General features: G+C 37.1%; 1 protein-coding gene across 2 annotated transcripts in view; it reads left to right on the top strand.

The window, feature by feature from the left end:
• OLA1 (Obg like ATPase 1) overlaps nucleotides 1–25,915 on the top strand; it is a 144,577-nt gene that overhangs the window by 92,072 nt on the left and 26,590 nt on the right. For both annotated transcript variants that reach the window (XM_040971734.1, XM_040971732.1), the window contains exons 6-7: nucleotides 13,864–13,944; nucleotides 14,256–14,353. In XM_040971734.1, coding sequence (XP_040827668.1) covers nucleotides 13,864–13,944; nucleotides 14,256–14,353 — 179 coding nt within the window. The remainder of the gene's footprint in view (nucleotides 1–13,863; nucleotides 13,945–14,255; nucleotides 14,354–25,915) is intronic.

Genomic DNA, 25,915 nt, shown 5'->3' with positions numbered 1-25,915 from the left:
TGGGTCACAGACCTAGGCTCCCTGACCAGTTGTGAAAGCAGTGATAGGCTCTAGGATCCCTTCTATCGTCACTAACTTGAAATATAGATAGGCACTGTAATTTATAACTCAAATGATGAAAGCCTTTTACATTTTCCCAAGACTCTACTGTCTTGAGTGGCAAAGCCGATGAACACATGGAAGGCTCACTGCCTGCCTGTTTGTCTAGACCGGGCATCTCGGTGGTTTTTCTTAGGAACAGACTAGGGGCAAGGATTGCAGTTCTGACAGTCTCCTTGGGAGCCATTTCAGTGAATTGAGACTGGGAAAGGAAAGAAACTAAACAAAGGATGTAAATGAGTGGACAGGCAGCTGGAGTCCTTTGGGAAACAACATAGAAAGTGGCCTGCGGATTTATATTAGAAAGATGATGCTGGTATGGTTTTAACCATTTGCGCTAGCTGTTGGTTATAGTCTCCTCCTAGGAGACTTTTAAGGCTTTTCATGTGTTAGTGTGTTTGGTCTGAGCATAGCACCGAATCAGTTGCAGGAGTTCAGTTTAAGAAATCATCAGCATGTACTGGACCAGTGAGGGTAGATAGGTATGTGCACCGATATGGATAAGGATTCGCACAATCTCTGCTTTCCATTTATTTACCCAAGATACTTAATTTAAAAAAAAATTTTTTTTTTTTTATTCAAAAGCCAAATTTTCAAAGAGAAGGAAATGCAGAGAGAAAGATAGAGTAGCTTGGTCAGACTTGGTTTTGTTGTTCCTTTATTCTTTCCTTATTTTTTTTTTTCTTTGAGTTTGAGTTTTGGAAGTTTTTTGTTTTTTTTATATTATTTTTTTATTGATTACATTGCATTATGTGACGCTGTCTCATAGGCTCTGGGATTCCCTCAACCTCTCCCCATACCCTCTCCCCCAGTGTTGGATTCCTCCACCTTGTTGCAGTATTACAGTTCAAGTTCAGTTAAGATTCTTTCATTGCAAGCATAGAGTCCAGCATCTTACTGTCCAGATAAATTCAACAGGTTTCTTGGGGAGATCATCTCTGGTCTGAAAGCAGAGCTGGCAGAATATCATCCCCATCAATTAAAAGCCACAATATAACATCAACATCAATTTACAACATTATGGAATTAATTGATATGGTATTGAGTAACAAATATGTTAAAAAATGCAAGTTCTTAACAGCATCCTCTGACTACTTCATTGACATTTCAGTTTTGGTTTATACGCAGAACTGACTGCTATATACCTTAAATTGGCTACAGGGTACTATTCAGCTGTCTTGTGTCTATTTTCATTTTAGCATTCAGCAGTTTATAATGTTGAAGCTTAATTTTGTTGAACTTGGCAGATTTTGGGATAGTCTAAACTGGCTTATAATTCTAACAAGGCATATGTCAACTGCTGAAGTGCAGAACAGTTTTAGGAGGGGTGTGCAGAGAAATCTTCAATACTTTAGTGAGGAGTAACTAATCTTTGTGTCCCAGCTGGTAAGGCATGTGTGAGTCCATGCTGACTGTTTCCTATCTGGTTCCAAGCTTTCCTTTTTGTTCTCTGTCTATCTATTCCAATTTGTGTGTGTGCGTGTGCACGCGTGTGTGTGTGTTTTGGGTGGGGGGCTTTGGAGCAACCCTTATGGTCATTGTAAGATAGGTTGGGGATCCAAAGTTGGAACTAAGTGAGGACCAGAGAAAGCTCTCTCCCTAGTCCTGAAGGAAGCTTACTGTTGCGATGACCTTGTATCCTGCAAGGAAAGGTTTGGGCTTCTTCCATCCCATGTGGTAGATCCAAACGGGGGTGGATGACCTCTACCCAAGATACTTTTAAAAAATGTATGTGAAAGAGCTACAAAGAGAGGAGAAGAGAGAGATCTATCCACTGATTCACTCCCCAGGTGGTCTCAATGGCCAATGCCTAAAGCCAGGAACCGGGAACTTCTTCAGGTCTTTCATGCAGCAGCAGTAATCCAAGCATTGGGGCCATCGTCCATTGCTTTTCCCAGGCCTTTAGCAGGGAGATAGACTGAAAGTGAAGCAGCTGGGGCCAAACTTTTGTCCGTGTAGGATGCTGGTGTTGCAGGTGGCAGCTTTACCTGTTATGCCACAATGCCAACCCCATGACCTAATAATTTTAATTGTTTTTGGTTGGTGTTTTGGTCACAACTTCAATTCGGTGGTTTTTTTTTTTTTAAATCTTTTTACTTGCTTTGGATTTATCTTTAGTTTTCTCAACAGAAAGAGAATAAGGGCCAGCATGGTGGTATAGTGGGCTAATCCTCTCCCTGCAAGCATCACTATCCCATATTGGCACTGTCTCTAATCTCAGCTACTCTGCTTCCTATCCAGGTCCCTGCTTATGGCCTGGGAAGACAGCAGAGATGGTTCAGGTCTTTGGACTCCTGTGTTCACATGGGATAATCAGAGGAGATTCTTGGCTCCTATCTTCAGATACGCTTAGCTCTGGCTATTGCAGCCATTTAGGGAGTGATGAACTCCAGTGGATGAAAGACTGTCACTCCTTCTCTCTCTGTGTAAAAATCTACCTTTCAAATAAAAATAAAAATAAAGTATAAAAAAAAAACCCATAAGAAATAGAGTAGAGGCAGACATTTTAGCCTTGTGCTTAAGATGCCACATAGGATCCCAGCATCTCATATTGAAATACAAGTTTTAAGTTCCACTTCCAGTTTAGCAGATAACTCTTAAGTTTCCTGTGAAGAAACTTTTTTCTACTAAGGGTCATTTGAATATTTATAACGTAAATCACAGGCCATAGGAAACTAGTATGTTAAAAGCTTACCTCCTATAGACTTGTTGAATTTTTTGGTCCTATCTGTGACTGCCTTAGCAGGGCTAGACCAAGTGATTTTATCATCCTTATATAACCTGCAGGCTGCATGCTCCCTACCCATGCATAATATGCACCCTGGGAAACAGCCAGCAATGGCACTAATCATAGAGTCTCTGCCATCTGAGTTGGGGGACTCAGAATGGGTTCATGGTCCCTGGCTTTGGCCTAGTTTAGCCCTGACTGTTCAGTGACTTTGGGTAGTGAACCAATAAATGGAAAATCTGTTTGTCTCTTTCACATGAATATAAGTAAATTAAAAATTTAAAGAAGCTGTCTGTATAATTATGGTATCAATTTGTTATCATAGTGGAATTTTTATTAAATGTTTACTTGTATTCTCAATGGTTGTTCTAATTATATAAAGATGGGATGGATATAAAACTTTTAGTTACTTGAAATTGATGATGAGAGTGAATATAAAGAAATATACTTAATGGTAAACTATGAGAGTTTTCTTTCTCATATAGAAAGAAATACGGTTTCTTTCACTGGTTACATTCATTCTTGTATTACAATTCTTAGCCCCATGCAATAATGCAAGAGGAAGAAATAAAGCTATATGAAGATTGAAAAAAAATTAAAATGCCATTATTCATAGATAGTATAATTGCCTATTTAGGAAACATGATCAGATCTGATTAATGAAGTCACATGAGCATTTAATTTTTTTTTTAAGTGAATGAAGAAATGTTTTGTGGGGATGGCATTGTGGCATAGAAAGTTTATCTGTTGCCTGCAATTCTAGCATCCCACTTCCAGTCTAGTTCCCTGCTAGTTTACCTGGTAAAGCAGAGAGGATGGCCCAAGTGCATGGCTCTCTACATTCAGGTGGGAGATGAGGAGGAAGCTCCTGGCTCCTAGCTTAAACCTCCCAGCCCCCAGCCATTGCGGTTATTTGGGGAATGAACCAGCAGATGGAAGAGCCCTCTGTCTCCCTCTTCCTTAAAAACCTTTAATGATTTGTATTTTATAATCCAAAATTTGAAATGCTTTTTAAGTTATCATTTGCAGTATTTTTTAAAGATAGAAATTAGTTTAGCAAAAAGTTCTGCTAAGATTTATGCAGGCTAGCAGGTTCTGCATAGTTGTATGAAGTAATTGTGTCCTAAATCAAAATCTCAGCAGCTTGAGTTTTTTGTTGTTATTACTGTTGTTTTTTATTTTAATGGCAAACTTGGGCCAGGTGTGATGGCTCACTGGCTAAAGCCTTACCTTGCAACCACCAGAATCCCATATGAGTGCCAGTTCCCTGGCTGCTCCACTTCCCATCCACCTCCCTGCTTGTGGCCTGGCAGAGTAGTCGAGGATGTCCCAAAACCTTGGAACCCTGCACCCGCGTGGGAGACCTGAGATGAAAGAAGCTGCTGACTCCTGGCTCTGAGAAGTGGTGAAGATGTTCCTTCAGAGTAAGGAGAAAGAAATAATTTTTAGGGAAAGATGTTGGGTGAATACATTATCTTTATGCGGAAGAAAACAAATGCAAAGGTCCATGTTACTGTCAAAACCCAGTGGATTCTCACCTCAGCTTAGTATAGACATAAAATGCCAGGAAACAAGCACAAGTGTAACAGAAATTTTATTCAAAGCAAATAGGAAAGCACTGCTCCATGAAGATGTAGGGACACTGGCTTTTGTGGCTTGAATTTTTCTAAGGTACTTTTTCCACTTCTGACAGTCATAAAATATTGAAGGGCATGGGGGAACCCATGTGTTTGGACTGATAAATAAGTGCCTTGAATGAAAGTATTCAAGTGATTGTCTTGTCTTGAAGCATGGTCTGCAACCTCCTCTCCCCATGACTGGACAGAAGCAGAAGGAAATTTCCTTTGCCTTGGTTGCCAGTACAACTCCAAGGTCTTGATTAGACAACCAGCACATTTAGTAAGTGCAGACAGTGAGCCAATGGATGCGGGCTAGGAAGTTGGAATCCCCTCTACATGACCCCCCTGCCTCAAGGACCTGGTCTCAGCCTCAGACCAAGAATATTTTAGAGAGCCAGCACTGGAGCATGGTGAGTAAAGCAGTTGCCAGTGATGCCATATGGTCACTGGTTAAAGTCCCAGCTGCTCCACTTCCGATCTAGCTCCCTGCTAATGTAGCTGCAAAGCAACAGAGTGTGACCCAACTGCTTGGGCCCTTGCACCCATGTAAGAGGTCCCTGGAGCAAGATCCTAGCTTTAGATCAGCCTTTTGGGGAGTGAACCAGCAGATAGAAAACTTTCTATCTCTTCTAGCTCTCTCTCTAAAAATCTGCCTTTCAAATAAAAATAAATCTTAAAAAAAAACAAAAGTTAAATACATGAAGAAATTTACCAAGGTAATGTGTTAAGAGTAATTACAGCAGCTTTAGTCCCAGTATCCTTAAAATATTAACAAACAGCCTGGGTGTTTCCCAGCAGTGGAATGATTAAATTGTGGAATATTCCTACAGTGTAAAAGTATGTAACAAACAGATGAGTGCTACATGTAATGACGTGGGTGGATTAATGAGCAATGCTGAGTAAGCCAAGCCACACAGTCCATGTTGTGTACTCCCACTCCTAAAAATTTCAGTAACAGAATAGTTTGTGATATAGAGAAACCAGAACGGTGATCACTTTTTGAGAGTAGTGGAACATTGCAGCTGCACTGCTAATAATAATAATAATCTGTGCATTGATCAGGATTGTAAATTGCAGATTTATGTGCATTCTATGAGAATTCACTGAGCTTATGTACATTATGCTAAGTGTATGTTAAACTTTAATATATCCCCTTCTTAGGTTTGGTCTGCAGGTCCATGATTGCCTTCTGCTTTATCTGCTGTATTTCTAGTTAAGACTTATTTTGTCTTAATTACAATTTACTTTAAAACTGCTCCTGACAATGCTGTTGACAGGTCATACAACTTTTTTTTTGGTAATCTCACTTGTCTCTATTACCTCATGCTGAGGTTTCATATGTGTTCTTTTTGTGTTCTACCAAGTATCCCAGTGTTATTATTTTTCTTTGATCATTTGCAAAGATATATTCTTCCTCAGTGACTCTGGAATTTTAGTGTCAGTTTTCGTTAGAATTAGATCTGAAAGGCGGATGTTGTGGTGCAGTGGTGAGGACAGGTTGCCTGGACCTGCTGCTTCCCCTGAGCGGCTCAGTTCAGGCTCCCGCTTCACTTCCAGTCCAGCTTCCTCCTAATGTGCACCCTGAGAGGCAGCTGCAGGTGGCTGCCACTCATGCCCGGCAGAAACCCACATGGATTTCCTGTGTCCTGGGTTTGGCCTGGTCCAGTCCTGGCTGTTGAAAGTATTTAAGAAGTGAACAAGTAGATGTTAGAACTCTTTTGTGTGTGTGTCTGTTCCCTCTATCCGTTGCTCTGTCTTTCAAATAATAAACAAAGCACTTAAATCAAAATCTAATTGGTCTGTCCTGCACCCTCCTTAAAAGTAATGGAATCCAGACATTTTTCCAGGAATCACAGGGACAGTTACTTTCTTTTCTTTAGTAATTACCAGAAAATTGGTGTCCACTTTGTTTTCCATTTTATTGTAGTCAGAGTCCAGGAGCCTCGTTGTTTTGCAGTGTTCTTTGAGCCTGCTTCAGTGGATCATGTAACTGAAAACTCACCTCATTCTATCCAGATGGAATAGAATAAAATGAATGTATTGTCTTAGTACTTAGGAGATAACTCCCACTCCTCTCTCTGCACACAGGCATGCAGGATGTTGCTGCTAACTATCTTAGTTCTGTTCTTTTCCTGCCTAATTCTATCCTAGGCATTCAATGACTGTGTAGCAAGGTGATAAGCAATTGTATTCTGGCCTTCATAAACAATTGCATTTCTAGAGCAACAAGCCTTTCACACTGTGGTTTGGACAGATTCTAAATACCAAGTCAGAATGTACAGTTGAGATCTAGTTTTTGAGAGAAGACACAGTTTAGTTTTTCCGCATTTGGGAGCATTAAAAAGAAGTAGTTAGAAGAATCAGAAGAAATTGCCTGAGTGAACTTACATGAAATTGTTTTGAGTTGGAAGCCTGGCTTGAGTGCATTATTGGTGATGTTAAGGCTGCATAATCACCAAAATCTACTCCTGAGATCTCAGAATCAGATGTGAGGGTGGTGGCTTTGGCTGGAGGAAAGTATCAGATTTGACAGTTGTAATTATTACAGAATGTGAGTTACCTTGATTAGCCATCATATTTTAGAATTTTTTCATAGTAGACCGAGAAAAGATGAGGTTCTGTCTTTCCCTTTACCCTGTGAATATACTCATATCTTTCCTATTGTAAAAGTATTAGTTGATTAAAAGTTTTTTAAAAGACTGTCTCAATTTTAAAGAAACAGCTTGATGGGATCTAACCTAGAAATTTGTTGCTACAATATTGCTTAAGTCTGTATGTTTATCTGTTATGTATAGCTTCAAAACCTCCAGTGGAATCCGATTATGTATTCTGCCATAAATATTATTGTATATTGAGTATTTATTGTATACCTGGAACTGTGCCAGTTATTTTACATGTATTTTTTTGTTTAATCCTCACAGTCGCCATATTCAATTGGAACTATCCCAATTTTATGTGGTTTATAGTGATTATGTGACATCCCTAAAGTTATATACTTAGAAAAGGATATAGCCAGGACTTGAACTCAAATCTCATGCCAAAATAGAATTCTTTTTTTTTTTTTAAAGATTTATTTTTATTATTTTTTCATTGGAAAGGCGGATATACAGAGAGGAGAGACAGAGAGGAAGATCTTCCGTCCGATGATTCACTCCCCAAGTGAGCGCAACGGGCCGATACTATGCCGATCCGAAGCCAGGAGCCTCTTCCGGGTCTCCCACGCGGGTGCAGGTTCCCAAAGTTTTGGGCCGTCCTCGACTGCTTTCCCAGGCCGCAGGCAGGGAGCTGGAAGGGAAGCGGGGCTGCTGGGATTAGAACCGGCGCCCATATGGGATCCCGGGCGTGCAAGGCGAGGACCTTTAACCACTTGCGCCACCGCGCCGGGCCCCAAAATAGAATTCTTAACTTTATTTTATTATTTGCAACCTTTTTTTTTCACTTAACAGTGTAATTTTAGACATTTTCCTATGCAAATGTGCATACAGACTTTGTCTCAACACACATAAAATATCCTATTATGTGACTGTGACATAAATTTATAGCAAATATCCAATTGTGCTTTTTTAAAGATATATTTCATTTTTTTTATTTGAAAGTTAAAGCTATAGAGAGAAAGAAAGTCACAGAAAGAAAGATCTTTTGTCTGCTGGTTCATTCCACAAGGCCACAATGGCTGGAGTTGAACTCATCCGAAGCTAGAATCAAGGAGCTCTTCTTTTGGGTCTCTGACATAGGTAGAGGGGCCCAAGGACTTAGATCATCCTCTGCTGCTTTCCTAGGCCATTACAAGGAGAGGGAGCTGGATGGAAAGTAGAACAACTGGGACCATAACCAGTGTCATTATGGGATGCCAGGGCCACATGTGAAGGCTTAGCCTACAATAACACAGTACCAGTCCCTGATTATGTTTTTTCAAATTGTTTTTAATCTATATTTCTTTGTACTTCTAAATATTACTGTTTATGGTAATTTTGGTGTATATGTAGGTACTTCAGGAAATTCATGGAAAGTCTATTTTAGTACATTTTTGAAGTCATGCATAGTATTTTCATATTATATGTTTTTCAGCACAATATATTAATCAAAATCATAAATTTTGAGTACAAAGTCTCACAGAAGCAAGTTTGGATTAGCATTTCTGCCTTTAATCTGCAAACCCTTAGAGATATGGAACATTTACTTAACTGGCTATTGTTGAAACATTTCAGTGGTAACAGAGGATTGTATGTCATGCAATTTCTGAATGTTGAGAAAGCCCTGAAATCTATTTGTAGATTATGGTTTAATAATTTTGGTTCTGGATAATTGGTAAATTTCGCACTGAACAGTGCCAAAATAGTTAAGTCTAGTAAATGATCTAGGGAAGTCTAATAAGTTACCAAGCTATTTACTATGTTACTATACACAAATAAAAATATTATTACTTGTGAAATGAATTTTACAACCAGATACCTTATCTAAATAATAAAGTAAATATTAAATTTCTCTGATGACTCAAATGATAAAAAGACTTTGAATAACAGACTTGGGGTTGTGTAGGCTAAACGAGGAGCTGCTAGCAAAGCAGTAGGAAGACAAGTAAGCCAGAATGTTGGATAAAACATGAGCTTGGGAGTTGCACGGTCCTGAGTTTGATCTGAGCTCTGCTGCTTATAGGAGTTTAAGCAAGTCACAGAAATTCACCAGGTCTGAACTACATTACAGTTGCTTTTAGCAACAACAATAATAATATACAGCAGTCTTTTATACATAGGGTATACATTCCAAGATCTCTGATGGATTCCTAAAACCGAAAACAGTGCTGACATTTTATATGTCATTTTTTTTTCCTGTATGAAATTTAAGAAAATTTTGATGAACTTATGATAAAGCTTAATTTATAAATTAGGCACAATAAGAGGTTAACAACAGAGCTAATAATAAAATGGAATTCTTGTAATAGTATAGTGTCGTGTAAAGGTTATTTGAAACTTGGGAATTTTTTTTTTTGAGTTTTGAATTAATTTTACACCAGAAATAATTGCAAGTATTGGAACCCTGGAAAGTGAAACCATGGCTGAGGGGAACTACTGTATTTTAAGAAAATAGAACAAGATCAGGGGCCAACATTCTGGCAGTGGGTTTAACCAGTACCTGTGACTCCAGCATCACATATCAGAGCACCAATTCTGGTCTTAGCTTCTTTGCTTCTCTCCTAACTCTCTGTGGGGGAGCTGAAGATGGTGCAAGTGCTTGGGTCCCCGTCATCCATGTAGAAGACCCTGTTCGATTTCCTGTGGTTCTGGGCTTGGGACTGGCCCAGCTAATAGTTGTTTATGGAGTGAACCAGTGGATGGTGAGTCTCTTCTTTTTGTGTGTCTCTTCTTTCTTTGAAAGAAATAAGTCTTACAGTGATCTTCCATCTGCTGGTTCACTCTCCAAATGGTACAAGCAGCCAGGTTAGATCCCCACCAAAATCAGGAGCCAGGAATTCTTCTGGATGTTTCATGACAGCAGCAGGGGTCCAAGCATGAGACTATCTGTTGCTGCTTTCCCAAGTGCATTTACATGGAGCTGGATTTTGAATGAAACTGTCAGACTTGAACCTGTGCTTGTGATGGGTTGCCAGTGTTCCAAATGAGAGTTTGATGAACTGTGCTACCATTATGGCCCTGAAATAGAACACATAAAGTTAAAGCGTGAAGCTGTCAGTAAAAGTCAAAGCAGGAGAATGTGGGGCTCCAGGTGAGTTTAGAGTAACCTTCTTTGCACTACCTAGGTCGTTGTTCAGCAAAAGCTGATTTTTAAGAATATTGGGGCTAGAAACCTGACTCAGAATTTCACAAAGAAAACTAATTTTGTTAGTAACCCAGAACTTGAAGAAACAGACCAATGAACAATTATGCACATGGAAGAAATTGTATGTGTGCTTTAGAAGAGTACCCAAGAAAATTTCATTTTGTAAACCAGTGGTATTTTATCTTCTCACAATAGCAGCTACTCACATTTACTCTGAACTTACTCTGTGCCAAGAACAATGCTAAACATTTTATGAGCACAATTTCTTTTGCTCTTCACAACATCCACTAGGGGATCTCATCACCTGCTTTTTGTCAGTGTTGTAGGCCAAGGTCCTGGGATCCTGTCAAGAGTAGGATCGATTTCCACACAAGCATTATGCTGTTTTCTCTTAAGTTAGTACACTCAAAACTAGCATTTAACAGAGAGATCAAATAAACAGGTGTTTTCATGAATCTACTTACCATACAGAACTTTCCAAAATGAGAATTTATTACAGTTCTCAAAAACAGTCCAATTTATTTTCATGTAATGAAAGTAAAGAAATGGTATACATTGAAGTCACTTCTCAGTGTCTCAAGAGTTAAAGTATAATGTATAATTTTTTTTAATTATGTTTTTTTTTTTTAATGTAGCTTTGTTTAATATGGGTTAAATTATTTCTTTTCTGGTAACCAAAAGCAGTACACTGAGTTAAGGACTTTTAATGTTTTTACCATCATTAATACTATAGGTATGTGTTCCTACAAATGAGCATACAGGGAAAATCAGTCAGCTCATACACTGTTATACCCTAGTAAGCTTGAGTATTATCTTGCATCTGTTCAGAAGGTTATCAGATAAGGAATGTACCTCTTTCAATTTTTTGCTGGAATTAATATTGCTTTTTATTTTCTTCATGTAATATATTGAGCACATTTAAACCATACCATATGTATTATCATTTATATACGATAATCTTTATCTGAGAGCAATATATTTGGTTTGTGATAAGTGAAATTGGCCTTTCAATTAAATCTCTCATATCTTAGATAACTTCAAGTAAATCTAAGGTGTCCTTCCTTGGGTGTTAATCTTTTATGAGGACAACCATTACAGAATAGTGGATACCAAATGTTTTACTTTTGGGCCCAGTGGTGTTGTGGGCTAAAATCCTTGCCTTGGACACGCCGGGATCCCATGTGGGCACCAGTTCTAATCCCAGCAGCTCCACTTCCCATCCAGGTCCCTACTTGTGGCCTGGGAAAGCAGTGGAGGATGGCCCAAAGCTTTGGGATCCTACACCTGTGTGGGAGACCTGGAGGAAGTTCCTGGCTCCAGATCAGCACAGCATAGGCTGTTGCGCTCACTTGGGGAACGAATCATCGGACGGAAGATCTTCCTCTCTATTTCTCCTCCTCTCTGTATATCTGACTTTGTAGTAAAAATAAATAGATCTAAAAAAATATTTACTTTCTACAGTTCAAAACCTATAATTTGTAAATTTTTCTGAAAACATTTGAATATAATAGTAAGGAATACTTTGTATTGTTTGAGAACTCTAATTATGAGTTATCTTTGATTAAAATGGAAATGATCTTATTGTATAGTATTGTGATGTAAGAAAGAAAAAGAAATCTAATGCCAGAAGGCTTTTATAATAAAATTTCTGTGTCTGAAGTAATAATTGTCTAGTTAATTTAAAGTGAAAGAGTAATACTGAAATTCCTTCACTTGTGAGCTGCTCTTATTGAGGCCCTATAGTTTTGAAGTATTTTACAGTTTTTTTATTATTAAAATTTAATTCTTTCTCTTATTTCTGATTGGCTTTTCTTTGTCTTTTTCTTTGATAATTGAAAAAAAAACCTAATGGAACCAAATATAAGATGGTACTACTGTTTTCTCCTTCTTTTGTATAATCTTGTTGCGTGTCTCTACATAAGCTGTTCTGGCCACTCATCATAGTAACCAGCTGGGCCATTTCACCTGCTGGAGCCATTAAAGAGGACTCTCTCCCCCTAGATTAATCCCCTCCGACATTAGTTTTTTGCACTGACAACTGGAGCAGGCATTCAGAATTTGCAGGTGGCCAGTGTGACGTACATAATTGCCTACAATTTTAGGCAATGAATAAAAATGGTCTACATTACTTGTCAAAGGTTGTATATGCAGTGCCAAGTGAGATCTATGGGAAGCCTTTTAGGGTTTAAAGAACAGTTAATAGCAAGGCTGCACAGGGCTTTTTTAATCATAATGCATTTGTAATATAGCACTTTGATCTTCTCCTTGTAGGAAATGGTGTTACATTAGCCACTTTTAAACATTTATGAGTGAAATTCAGTTATAGAAGAGTAAAAGTGATTATTCTTAAGCAGAACATGTTAGATTTCATTAAAAGTTTTCATCTTGCCCCCTTCCTTGTTAAAATCTGTGGGAAGTCCTTTTCCTGGAGGGTTTCCAATCAGGTTCTAAGGATATAGAGCTTTTTCCTTATTTTTCCTATTGGTAATGGCAAGATTTCTAAGGAAGGTCTACTAAATATTGAGATAATTTATACAAGTAGATATTTATGGGAGAATAACTGATTATGATAAAGTAAAATAAGTTGATGAAAATCCAAGAAATCCATTACTAATAATTGTTTATTACCCTACATTTTGGGAAATGCATATTTAAAGCATTCATGAATTATCTTTAACCGGGGTGGGGGGAGGAAAAACAGATGACTCTCGAATGCACTTCTTCTGGAAGAGCTAAGTTTGACCTTTCAGACCTGAGAGCCTTTTATTAACACCTGCCTGTAAGGAGAACCTTGCCACACGCAGCTTTTAGATTCAGAACCACAAAACTGATGAGGAAAGGCTTGAAGGGTTCAGTTTGTGTCACTTGCTGTTTGCCGTTTCCATTTCACAGATGATTAATCTTTCTGTGAAGAAAGGCCAGAGAAACAAAGCGCATTGGGCTCTTCCTGCAGTTACTCCTTCTGAATGCACACTAGCTTGCTAACTAAAAGGCCTTTAGATTTCCAGCAGAGAGAGATGTTCTGAAAGTGAATGCAGCTGGTTGGAGGTCACCAGTGCAGGGCTCTTGCCATTGTGTAATGGAGGCTTTGGCAGGTTGAGGGGGGGCGGTGTGTGTGTGGGAGAAGTGGGCTGGGAGAAGGTGTTGACAAAAAATTAATTCAGAATAAAAAGGGTTTTGGTCAGTTGATTTAATATTTTGAAGGGTGGATCGCCAATGATAGGCTCAATTTCATCTATTTTGTTTGTTGTTCTTTTTAAGAAAAAAATATATTTTAGTCTCTAATATATCCTGCCCTCCCATACACATACATAACTCCATTTCCTAGTAGCATATTTGTCTTGCCTGTAACATCACTAGATAATGCTGAAATATTATTACTCTGTGTTTAGTTCTTATTGTGATTAAATTCTCTTAATATTTTTCAGGCTATTACTTATTTTGCTAATATTAGTCTTTTTATGTGATAAATTTCTAACGCAACAATATTTTATTGATACTTGTTATATTGAAAATAATTATTTGTGTTCGTTAGTTCCTTTCTCATTGAGACAGTTTTACTTTGAAAATTTGTAAATTTATAATTTTTTTAATATTTATCATCTAAATGCTCACTGTTCCTTTTGTATTTACTTACAGGACATAATGTGCAAAGTCAAATCCTGGGTTATAGATCAAAAGAAACCTGTTCGCTTCTATCATGATTGGAATGACAAAGAAGTAAGTTACAAATACCATATCATCTAGAACTGCCTTTGAATTCTTAGACAAGTTAGAGTTGTCATTATTTCACAGTTATTGTATGTAACTGACTTTTATTTCTGTCAGTGATTGCTTTTTTCCAGGCTTGTTATTTTTTTCTATGCCCCTCCTCCCCTTGATATTTTGTAACAGTTAATCCTTTGGAAACAGGAATTAGGCAAATGAAAGGACCTGCTTGTTTTAAAGAAAGTTTACTTTCAAATTATTCAATGATTGACTCCATATTTACTCAATTTTTTAAAATGTCCTCTCTCCATTTCCTATTTTAGATTGAAGTGTTGAATAAACATTTATTTCTGACTTCAAAACCAATGGTCTACTTGGTTAATCTTTCTGAAAAAGACTACATTAGGAAGAAAAACAAATGGTAAGTTTTTACTCCGCACATATACTACACACACACACACCAATCCCAAGTGTGTATATACCCTTTGACACATTTTTCCTTTTTATTAAAAAGTTTAGAATGAGAAAGCCTTGCCTGTTGTTTACCTTCAGAAATGTCTCCTGATCGATTTATTCTAAAATTACTTTTAGTTGTAATTAAATACGGCAATTTAATATTATTCACATTTGCTTCTCAATTTTCAGTTTGTTAGGCATTATCATTTATTTCTATTTCACTATGAAAATGAATACAATTGGAGCTACAAAACTTTTTAAGCTAGGGATCTCTGACAGAACGTTTATTCAGTGCTGTAATTTTAAAATCCAGATTGAAAAGAAAAGCTATAAGGGGGAGAAATCCAGATACTTGCTTTTGATACTTTCAGAGTTTACGAAGAGTTAACTATACATTCATGTATTGATTTTCATTTTTGATATATAACCAAAGTGTAAAAGATAGTTGTCTTTTACTAGAAACTTCAAAAAAAATCGTATGTTCGTGTATGTGTGGGCATGCACACATTTGGCGTTGTACTCACTTTGACTTGCCTCACTGGTTCCTCAGCATTTTATCCTGTTGAGTCATATAAGCAAATCAAAACTATCCAAAGCAAAATATCTGAATTCTCCTAAAATATATTGTTGGTTTCTCCCTGTACTTCATTAAGTACTTAGATGCACATGGTTTCAATTTTCCATTAAAAATTCTCATTTCCATATGATATCAAAGAGTGAGAAGGCTTTAAACTGAAAAATAAACATTCATAGTCTGGGAGCCAAAACAATAATTAATGTCAGATGGTTAACTCCAATAAATCATTAGAATAAATTCTGTGAAATTGCTGCAACTAAAAATGCCCTGTTGCTATTACTCTAAGACATTGTTTGTTCCTGATGGGAAGCTGCATCTTTCCCCTTTGTTGGTGATATTCTAGAAAGCATACAGTTAACATAAAAAATGACTGTCCTCCAGCAGATAATTAGCTTTAAAATAATCAGTTCTGTCTTATTTCAAATTCTTATAAATTTAATGATTAATGTGTTAGAAATTGTTACCTTGGGGAAGGAATTTTAACATCTATTATTTGACCTCAATTGATAAATCTTCTCATCATGGTAGGAATGGCAAGGTTTTCTGAAGCTTGGTGAAACAATACAGACATCAAAGTTTACATGAGAGGGGATGAGTCAGTTTCCTTGCCCAAAGGGGCTTCTCACACCTGTATTTGGATGATTACAGGTAGAACTCCCTGGCTCTAATTGTATGGTAAATACCATTTCCCAGACCCTAATGGTAGACAGACTGCTTAGGAGACGCCAGTCTGTGATTTAGCTGTCGCCAGACACCCCATGTTTTTTGTGAGGCCAGTTGTGATGATGATATGGTTATAGGCATTTGAAAGTAAACTCTTGTCTAAATAGCAAATTTTAATTTATAACAAATGAAGAGGTCTGAATGATACCATTTTATAAAACCAAATCTTAGTGGACTTTATGTATTCCTAATGATCTGGTTCGGGGTTGGGGTGTGTGTGTGTGTTGAAGGGGTAGGGGGAGATCCAGATCTTGTGGAAGTTAGTGTAATTGTAGCTGAAAGATCAAAGACTGGGTAACTGAGTGATGTTCCAGAAGAGAATTTACCACATAGCCATTTTCTGTACAGTTTCTGCCGCCTGCTGTTCCTATTTTCCCTCAAGCTAGCCATTGACTACCCCCTGTGCATCCCTGCTCGTAAAAAATGATTGAGGAAGTATTTGTCATGTATTTATGAGTGGGAAACATTGTGTGATAGGGAATGGCATCTGCTGGAGCCAGAGAGATTGCCATTTTCCTTTCATTCAGCCACTCTGCTTCAGCTTTAAATCCTCTGTTTATGCAACATAGCTTTTGTATTACAGTGCAGAATAAATTTTTATTATGAAGGATATTAACACTGGGTTTTCATTATTTATAGTACTGTAAGCAATTGTAAAGAGTTAAAATTCATTTGAAGTACTAAGTCCTTTTAATTGTGTTAACATCTTCTGTTTTGGTATTGTTTATCTCTAAACTATTTGCATTAGCTGATCCTTTAGCAAAAGAAAAAAAGTTTTTGTTTTTTTAAGGTTAAATGTAATGTTACTGTAACAAATTAAGACTGATGCATGAAGCAGTCATAGTTTCAGGAATCTTTCAGATCCAGGAAATTATTTTAAACAGTTAGGAAAGAAGAGGAGCCAGTTGTGATTTGGGGTCACAAGAGAAAGACTAAGTTCTCTATTTTGGCAAGTCACCATTCCAGAAGTAATGGCCATTTTAATTGCTGAAGTTAATTTGTAAATTAAATATATTGTTTTTAAATTCTAGTTTAAAAGGAAGCATTGTGAAAAATGAAGTTTTTGTTTTTATTGTTTTGGAGGGAAGGCATTGAGTAGGTATATTGACGTTTTGAAAGATCGACAAACCTGGTCTGACTCTGAGCGTGTAATCACTAATTTGAGCAGTGATCAGTTAGTCACTTTGTCAACTTCTGATTAAGACCAAGCCCCTGAAGAAAAGCTGGTGTGGCAGCCAGATTAGCTGCCAATGTGATGACCAGGGGACAGTAATCAAGATGTTTTGAAGGAATCCCTGGAAACTGGTTTTTATTATTACATATAGTATTTCTTGCACGTATAAAACAATTTAGAACCTTTTGTTTTTGTTTTTGCATGGATGCTTAAAGTTTTCATGTTCTAAACATGCTCACTTATTGCTTATAATTAACATAATGCTACATGAAATAGTATTTTCAATTGTGATTGCCTTTCCAGTCATAGTGCCAAGCAGGTCTGGCTATTAGAACTGCCAAGCCATTGACTAATTAGGGGTTAAATTTCAATCTCTGTATCTTTGCTGTTTTGTCAGTAGAACTTGCCATCCAGTTTTGAAATCAATAGAACATGCTATTTCAGATATTTTGTTTAGATATAATTATGTTTCATTTTTGTATTCTCTGTCTCCACTTTCTGAAACTGTTGATAAAGGATAATTTTTTATTACTTTACTACATATCTATATTCAACTGGAAGAATGTAACCCAAATTTAAGATACTCAGACTTTCACTGACTGTGTATGCCTGTATGTGTGTTAGGCACACATATTTGCATATGCCCAGATGGGCTTTATGGTTGCTGAACATTGCCTTTTGGCTAGTGGTATACGAGTCAGTCTGAGTAATGAAATTGATTCAAGACAGGTAGACAAATATTTGGAAAGTCTTTCAAACTGTTGTATAATCAAGGTCAGTATGTTCAGTAACTGAATTTTAAATAGAGAAAGATTTTGTTCTTATTAAATAATGGTTTAATTTTTTTCATTAACTTTTCAGTTTTCTACGTAATTGTATACAACCACCAATAATAGTTTAGGGATACTATACATTTTGTGCTGGTAAGTGGAAGAGTCATGGAATAGTCATACAATATTTTCTTTCGTGTATATTTTTTATATGTATTTGAATATTTTAACATATTTTCCCGTGAAATATTAGCTTTGAATTTTCTTCTTGTTTTCATAAAATGAGTTCTGCCTACTCTGTCCATAGTTTCATTTACAGAGTAAGAGACTGATATTCCTGTATTTAGGACTTCACATTGTGTTAAGAGATAATTATGGAAGAGAACACATCATTATGGTGCATGTAATGCTGTTGAGCCACATATTTATACAGGCTTATTAGGAATTTCCCCTGACCTGTTTGCATTTTGTTTTAGATTATTTATAGCCAATGATTTCTATTTGCAAGACGGTTGGCTGAATTGAAGAAAGCAATACATTTGGGAACATCAATTATTAATCATCATTAATATCATTTACTAAATTACTGATTTGTGAATGATACAATTGGTCAAAAATGTCAGAGCTTTCTTAATTTTTAGTCTAGCTGAAGAATTTTCATTCTGCACAGTCTTCTAATTTTTTTCTAATTTAAGTAAACTAAAATACTTAGTTTTTGAAATGAAAGTATCCCTTAGATTTCTGTGACGTGAGATTGAAACATATTCCCCATTACATGAATACACATCTGCAATGTAGGAAATGAAACATGAAATTTGGTTTCTGGGTTATTCATCATTCTCCAAGGTCAAAATGATTAGCCTGCCTCAGTACCCTATCAGGGGAATAATTTAGGGACAGTCCTCTTAGAAAACAAAAATGCGTGTCCCAGAGGTTAAGGACATAATCAGGTTTTGTTTCCAAAATTATGTGTTGGATGAGCCACACTTGTAGAACAAGGTTTGTTGAGCTGTGACAACAGTTGGAGATAGGGGAGAGTTTTGTAGTTTGGAGTTCCTTGGACTCTTGAGGGTAGAGGATAGAGCAGAGCTTTGCAAAGGATTTTAGAATGAGTGAGCTCTGTGTGCCTGCCTATGGCTTGCCCTAACTTTGGCTGCAAATAGCATTTGGAGAAGTGAATCAGCAGATGGAAGACTATCTCTCTGCCTTTCAAATAAAAGAAAAATGGGGGGGTTATCCTTTAATTTTTAAAATGCGCAACTTTTATAAACTTTTAAAAAGATTTATTTATATTTACTGTAGTGGCAGATTTACATAGAGAAGCAGAGACATAGAAAGATCTTCCATTCAGTGGTTTAGCTGCAATGGCCACAGCTGAGCTCATCTGAAGCCAGGAGCCAGGAGCCTTTGACAGTTCTCTCATGTGGGTGCAAGGGCCCAAGGACTTGGGTCATCCTCCACTGCTGTGCTAGTCCATAAACGGGGAACTGGGGAAGTGGAGCAGGCAGGACCAAGCCAGAACCCATATGGGATTCAGTGCATTGCAAGAGGAGAATTAGCCAGTTAACTATCACCTTGAATGCACCAGGATCCCGTATGGGTGCTAGTTCTAATCCCGGCAGCCCTGCTTGCCATCCAGCTCCATGCTTGTGGCCTGGGAAAGCAGTCGAGAATGGCCCAAAGTCTTGGAACCCTGCATCCAGTGGGAGAATCGGAAGAGGTTCCTGTCTCCAGGCTTCAGATAGGCGCAGCTCTGGCCGTTGCAGCTGCTTGGGAAGTGAATCATCAGACAGAAAATCTTCCTTTGCCGCTCCTCCTCGCTGTATATCTGCCTTTCCAATAAAAAATAAGTAAATCTTAAAAAAAAAAAACCCATCTCCACCATTAACTGGGTTTTTTTTGTTTGTTTGTTTGTTTTTAAGGTCATTTAAATCAGTTCCATTGTGACCTCCTGAATCTCATTTTTTTCTGGCTTGTGTGTGTGTTGCTAGTAAAAAATTAAAGATCATCCATCAGGGTTCTCTTTCCAATGTGGACCATAATTTTTAAAAATTTTTTATTGGAGTCTTATAATTTTAATGAATTTAACTTTAGCAACCTCATGAGGGAAAGATCCCATGAAGATACGTAGTATTTTATGGACCTGTGCCTATAGGTTTGTTATGTTGGGAATTTCTCCATTGAGCTATATAAATCATTTTCAAGATCACAAATACACAATTTCAATTTAAGATTGTTGCGTGAGTTGAAGATAAGGACTGGTCTTTCTCCTATTCTTATTCTCTCTTCTATGTCCTGACCTTGTAAAAGATTTTCTTGATTCTGTTCTCTTTCCTCATGGGCAGCTATTGGCTTAGCTAGAATGAGAGCAAAGTAAAAATCAATAGTAGACTAGGTTTTTAGTGCTAGTAACATTATTCAAACTTTTTATTTTTTTTAAAGATTTATTTTATTTTTATTACAAAGTCAGATATACAGAGAGGAGGAGAGACAGTGAGGAAGACCTTCATCCGATGATTTACTCCCCAAATGAGAGCAATGGCCAGAGCTATGCCAGTCCGAACCCGGGAACCAGGAACCTCTTCTGGGTCTCCCACACGGGTGCAGGGTCCCAAAGCTTTGGGCCATCCTCCACTGCTTTCCCAGGCCACAAGCAGGGAGCTGGATGGGAAGTGGAGCTGCGGAATTAGAACCAGCGCCCATATGGAATCCTGGTGCGTTCAAGGCGAGGACTTTAGCCGCTAGGCCACGCCGCCGAGCCCCCAAACTTTTTACTTTTAAAAAACGTTTCATTTTAACTGTTGAATTTATCTGGACAATAAGATGCTGGACTTTTCATATGTTCCATGCCCACAGTGAAGGAGTCATGACTGGTTATGAACTGTTCTACTGTAATAATATGGAAGAATTCAATATGAGGGGTGGGGGTGGGAATCCAAGAACCTATGAAACTGCCATAAAATGGAATTTTAAAAAAGTTTCATTTGGGCCTGGCGCAGTAGCGTAACAGTTAAGGTCCTTGCCTTGAACGTGCAGGGATCCCATATGGGCGTCAGTTCTAATCCCGGCAGCTCCACTTCCCATCCAGCTCCCTGCTTGTGGCCTGGGAAAGCAGTGGAGGATGGCCCAAAGCTTTGGGATCCTGCACCCACATGGGAAATCTGGAAAGAAAATTCCTGGCTCCTGGCTTTGGATCGGCGCAGTACCGGCTGTTGCACTCACTTGGGGAGTGAATCATTGGATGGAAGATCTTCCTCTCTGTCCCTCCTCTTCTGTGTACATCTGCCTTTCCAATAAAATAAATAAATCTTTAAAAAAAGTTTCATTTATGTACTTGAAAAGAAAAGTTACAGAGAGAGACAGACATTTTCATAGCTGGTTCCATTCCCCAAAAGTCAGCAATAGCTGTAACTGGGCCAGGCTGAAGGCTGGCGCCAAGAATTCCATTCTTGTCTCCTTCCTGTGTGGCAGGGACCCAAACTGGGCTATCTGCTAGTATTTGGAATAATTTTTATCATCAGTTCTTCAATTATGCTTAAAGCTATCTTCTAAAATAAGTGGCATAGCAACGTTGAGCCATCACCGTTTCAAGGTTGGCACAGCACATAGGTAGCTGTTCGGTTTTGTTGAATTCCTACATAATGAAAATGAAGTCATAGAAATTCAATTAATATAAATTTCCAGTTTAGTTTCCTTATGGAAGTACTGTTATCTTTTTCCTTGTTAAAGTTGCCCTTCTTGAGCCTTTATTGAGCCCTTCTTTGTGCCTTACACCACCATTCCAAATAGTGAACAACAGAAAACTCCCGCAGCCACGGGACCTGGATCCCACACAGTAATTGACGTTCAGTATGCACTTAATAAATGCCAAGTAATGTTCAGGACTGTAGTAAAAACAAAGCAGAAGGTTGCCCATTATAAGGACTTCTGAAGTAAGGGCAGACACGACAAGCGGATCTGTGGCTGAACAGTCCAGAAAGAGAGGAGGAGCAGCGGTTGCTGAGACTCCATGGCACCTGGGTGGAGTCAGCAGGAGTGAGTGGAGAAGAGGGTAGCAAAGGGTTAGCCCATGGTGAACCTCACAGACCTTGACACAGCCCTGGAGTTTTGTGCTGGGGAGCAGATCACAAATGTGATCTGAAATTTATTTCAGGATATTAAATGTGACCATCATTTATTTGTCTAGTTTTATAGACTTTATTTCTTAATCTAGAAATATTTTCAATTAGCAAGGGTTTTAAGCACACTTTATATAACATTTAGGGCTCTCTCTTTTGAATTTCATCAAGAACTTCTTTTAAGATCCTTGATTTATGACCTCATAGAAATGGATTGCACTTCATCAATAAATAGAAATCACAGAGATGTTAATGGAATGATTTGTGAAACTTATAAAAATGTAACTTTCATGTTGGGGATTTTTATGCAACAGGTATTTTCACTGTAAAATACAGACTCTGGCAATTGGAAAAATTCCAGAACATGCCAAATTCTTATATCAGATGGTAGTAGAAATAGCTCTTTTTGACTTGAATGTTTGTGCCTGTTCTACATATGACAGATAACTCAAGGCCATGTGACAGTACAAGCCATATTTGCTTTAATAACTTTTATGTTTTGCTACATTTTATCTCAGAAAATTTCATCTCCATGCAGTTTGTGTGGGATTTCAGCTCTTAAAAGGATTATTTTCAGGATAATTGTGTGATTTTCTTAGGATGATAAGCTTTGGCTGCTACCATGTCTTGTAGCTTTATTAGCTACATAATACCTCATTGTTAGGAGATAACGGCTATGTGTTAACGTTTTCTTTAGCATCCATTTGTAAGTATTTGCTATGGGTAAAAATTTGGGGAGAGAAAATACAGTGATACTTACTGAAACCAAAATTGTAACTTCTAATTTCCAACTTAAAAATGCAGTAGTGGTGCAGAATAACCACCATCCCCAACCTACATACACACCATCCGATTAATATGATGGAATTTTAAATTGTTCCAAACCTTATGTTGTATTAATATTAGTTATGTCAGTCTACACTTACTATTTTCAAGAAGAGGAAAGCAAGTACAGAGGATTAGGGAACTTGACTGGCCCAAGTTTCATAGCCAATCACCAATGCTACTGTTGAACATAAAATCTTCTATAGAGCTGATGTACCTACTCGGGTACCATAGTAACTCAGCATCAGGCAGTGGTGATGTTGGAAAGGCAAACAGGCCTGGGAAACAGCTGAGAAACTGGTCACATTTTCTATTACTGTAAATTTCATTTATATAAGGTTTTATGGTTGTTAAACAATTTCTGTAATAGTAAATAGGAAATTAACACTTCACTGCTACATGATTTGAGAATACTGAGGATGATAAGGATTTTATCTTTATTTTTATTGACTTATCTCTGAAAATATTTTTTAATTTAATAGTCTTTTGTAGAGACAGTGATTAAGGGCATTTTTATTTAAAATGTTTATGAAAATAAAATTTATAATAGGAGTTTATTTTGTTGCAAAAAGTTCTGAAATCCGTAAATGGTTTTTTCATAGTATAGTTTCCCATGTATGAAAATATTTTATTTTCACAAAGAAAGTTTATAATTTTATTTTTCCTTGCCTTTTAAAAAGTACTCTCCTTTTTTTGAAGTACCTTCATTCAGTCCCTGACAAAAATAACTAACACTTTTGTTCAGCATCTATTAAATGCTAGGCTTTGGAGCGTTTATGTATGCTTTCATTTAATTTAGTCTTTATTACGGCCTTGAGAGGCAAATTTTACTCATTTACTGAAAGAGTATGAAACTTAGATAAAGAAATCTAGTTAAGTGTTTGAAAGACTTTTTTTGTCCCAAACTCTTGAGTGAGAAAAAGACTTTTTTTTGTATGTGTGTGTATATGTCTCACAGAGAACAAACGTCCTTGCAGTGTTTCATGTCTACTAGGTTTCCTAATAGTCCTTGGTTGCCTCATCTGTCTTTTAGAATTGTGAGAATCAAAATACTATGCATATGCTAATTGAAAGTATTTTTTAAACAAATTGATCCATTTGGTTTGATGTTTCAAATTTTCAGTTTCATAATTTGAGCAGAAAAGCACATTTGTGTATAGACAGAGATAAAAAATTAATGGGTTAGTGCCTGACACTTGTAGAACACATCCTCAGTTAACTTGAGTCCTGCTTATGTTAAACATCATAACTGTATTTTGCTGTTTTATAGATACACTTACTGTGTTCCTGTTTTCATTCATGAAAACAGACACAAAGGAATGACAAATTTGAGACAGCGCTTTTATATTTCCAATGTGGAAGCCTTCCCACATTTGATTTTAGGAAATGGTATAGAGTAGTTTGTGTGGAATATATCTTAAGAGGTAGAATTTATTCTGTGTCAGGTCAGATTTGAGACAGAAGAGGAATAAAGCACAAGAAAGAACATGGAGAACACCAGCCGTTTGTTTCCTTGTTGTCTGGAGTTCTTGAGATTGAAAGCTTCTCAATAGCCTAGAACACACTGTTGTCTTCAACCATGTATGAGGTAGTCATTATTTCCCTACATTTACTCAGTGCATGATTATGGTGTATGACCAGACATTTTATTTTAAATCAGTGATTAAGTTAAATGTGTGTGTATGGCTAAGTCTGTATGTTTATGTGACTCGCAGTTTCTTGGAGTTTAGACTTGGAAATTCTGTGAGTTTCTTGAAAAGCTGAAACAAAAGAAAAAGCCATGCCTGTCAAATCTTCTTAGTCATTTGCAGGGGAGACCTGTGAGTGTGATTTGGCCAATGACACCCAGTCTCCTGTGGTTTATCACTTATGGAGGCTTTTGCAATGAGATATTTAGTAGTTATGCATTTGCTGTTTTGTAGTTCTTTCAATGTCCTGTTGACATCAAGGGTTACTGATTGTTGTATTACTAGTAGTTTGTGACAAATACAAATTATTTGATATTCTAAGCTATTTCTGACAGAAGATATAAAGTTTTGACAAACACGTATGGCACAGCAAGTGTCCAATTCTAAAGAGCAAAATAAATGCAAACCACCATTATGGGGAACACAAACAGCCTGAAAGCAAGTTATCAGTAAGCAAATAATTGTTGAACTGTTATGAATGGAATAGGATGTTGAAATAGGGCATGATTGGCTGATGTTACATATGTCCTTGATTACCTTCCTTGTGCTTTTATCCTAATAAGTGACATTCTTTGTATTCCCTTGGATGGCTAGACAGTCTGACACTGAAGAAGAATAAATATTGCATGTGGTACACATTAAGCTGTCATCCAAGACAGCATTTATAAAAAGTAACTGGAGAAATTCATAAGAAATTCTGTACTGCTACAGTTTCCTGGCTCCAGTCATAATTGTCAAAGTTCTTGACACATTCAGGTCTTCAGAAACGATTTAGGTTTACAGCGGCTTGGTGTATGAATAATTATTATGAATTTGTGTTCTCATGTTGCCTTAAGATGTTAATGCTAGTTACCAAAATGTTATATTTTATGATAATTTTTATTTTAAGAAATGTCTCTACCTGATAATAGTGACATATCTTCCATCTCAAAGACTCTCATCAAAGGGTTTTAGACAGTTCACATATTTGAAAGGAAGAATGGGAGTTGTTAAGTGCTTACTTTATCTTTAATTTTTTGGAAAATATTGTTTGCTTGTGTTAAATGCTAGCAAATAACTTTGAAGATAAGTATTTTTTTTTTCTCTCGCAAAATTGGAAAGCCTTCAAACAATCAAAGTGAATAGTATTTTAAAATTATTTCCCCCAAAACCAAATCACTGTTTAATATTTCATTTTAAAATATTGCATGCTTGTATTCACATTCTTGTGTTATTTTAATATTGATCTCTGAAGTAAGGCACTATTTTATTTGTACCAGTCACTGTTTTCTATCAAAATGTCCTTTCCCAAGAAGGTAGATAGCTATTTTAAAAAGACATAGTAATTTACCAGGATAAGCCTACCTAAACAAAGAGGTAAATTATGAATATAAACTTAAGGTATTTTAAATGCCCTCCTTCTCTAACCCAGATACTTCCTTTCATCCTGCCCAGAAGGTGTATAATATTTGAAAGATGCTCTTGCCCCAGTTTCTTATTCTGTAAACTGATACCATTATTCAAATCCATTTAAAATTAATTAGTATTCCCATCAAGAATATTTATCAGCTGAGGAGTGGGAAAATGTGATTAAGTATTAGAATGGCTTATCTAACACAAATAGGAACATGAAATAACCATGAAGTGCTACATTCACAGTGTCTGTTTTAGGG

Source organism: Ochotona curzoniae, unplaced genomic scaffold (genome assembly GCF_017591425.1).
Source record: "Ochotona curzoniae isolate NIBS_2020 unplaced genomic scaffold, NIBS_Ocur_1.0 contig_2210, whole genome shotgun sequence".
Lineage (NCBI taxonomy): Eukaryota > Metazoa > Chordata > Mammalia > Lagomorpha > Ochotonidae > Ochotona > Ochotona curzoniae.
This window is presented reverse-complemented; position numbering and strand designations above follow the sequence as displayed.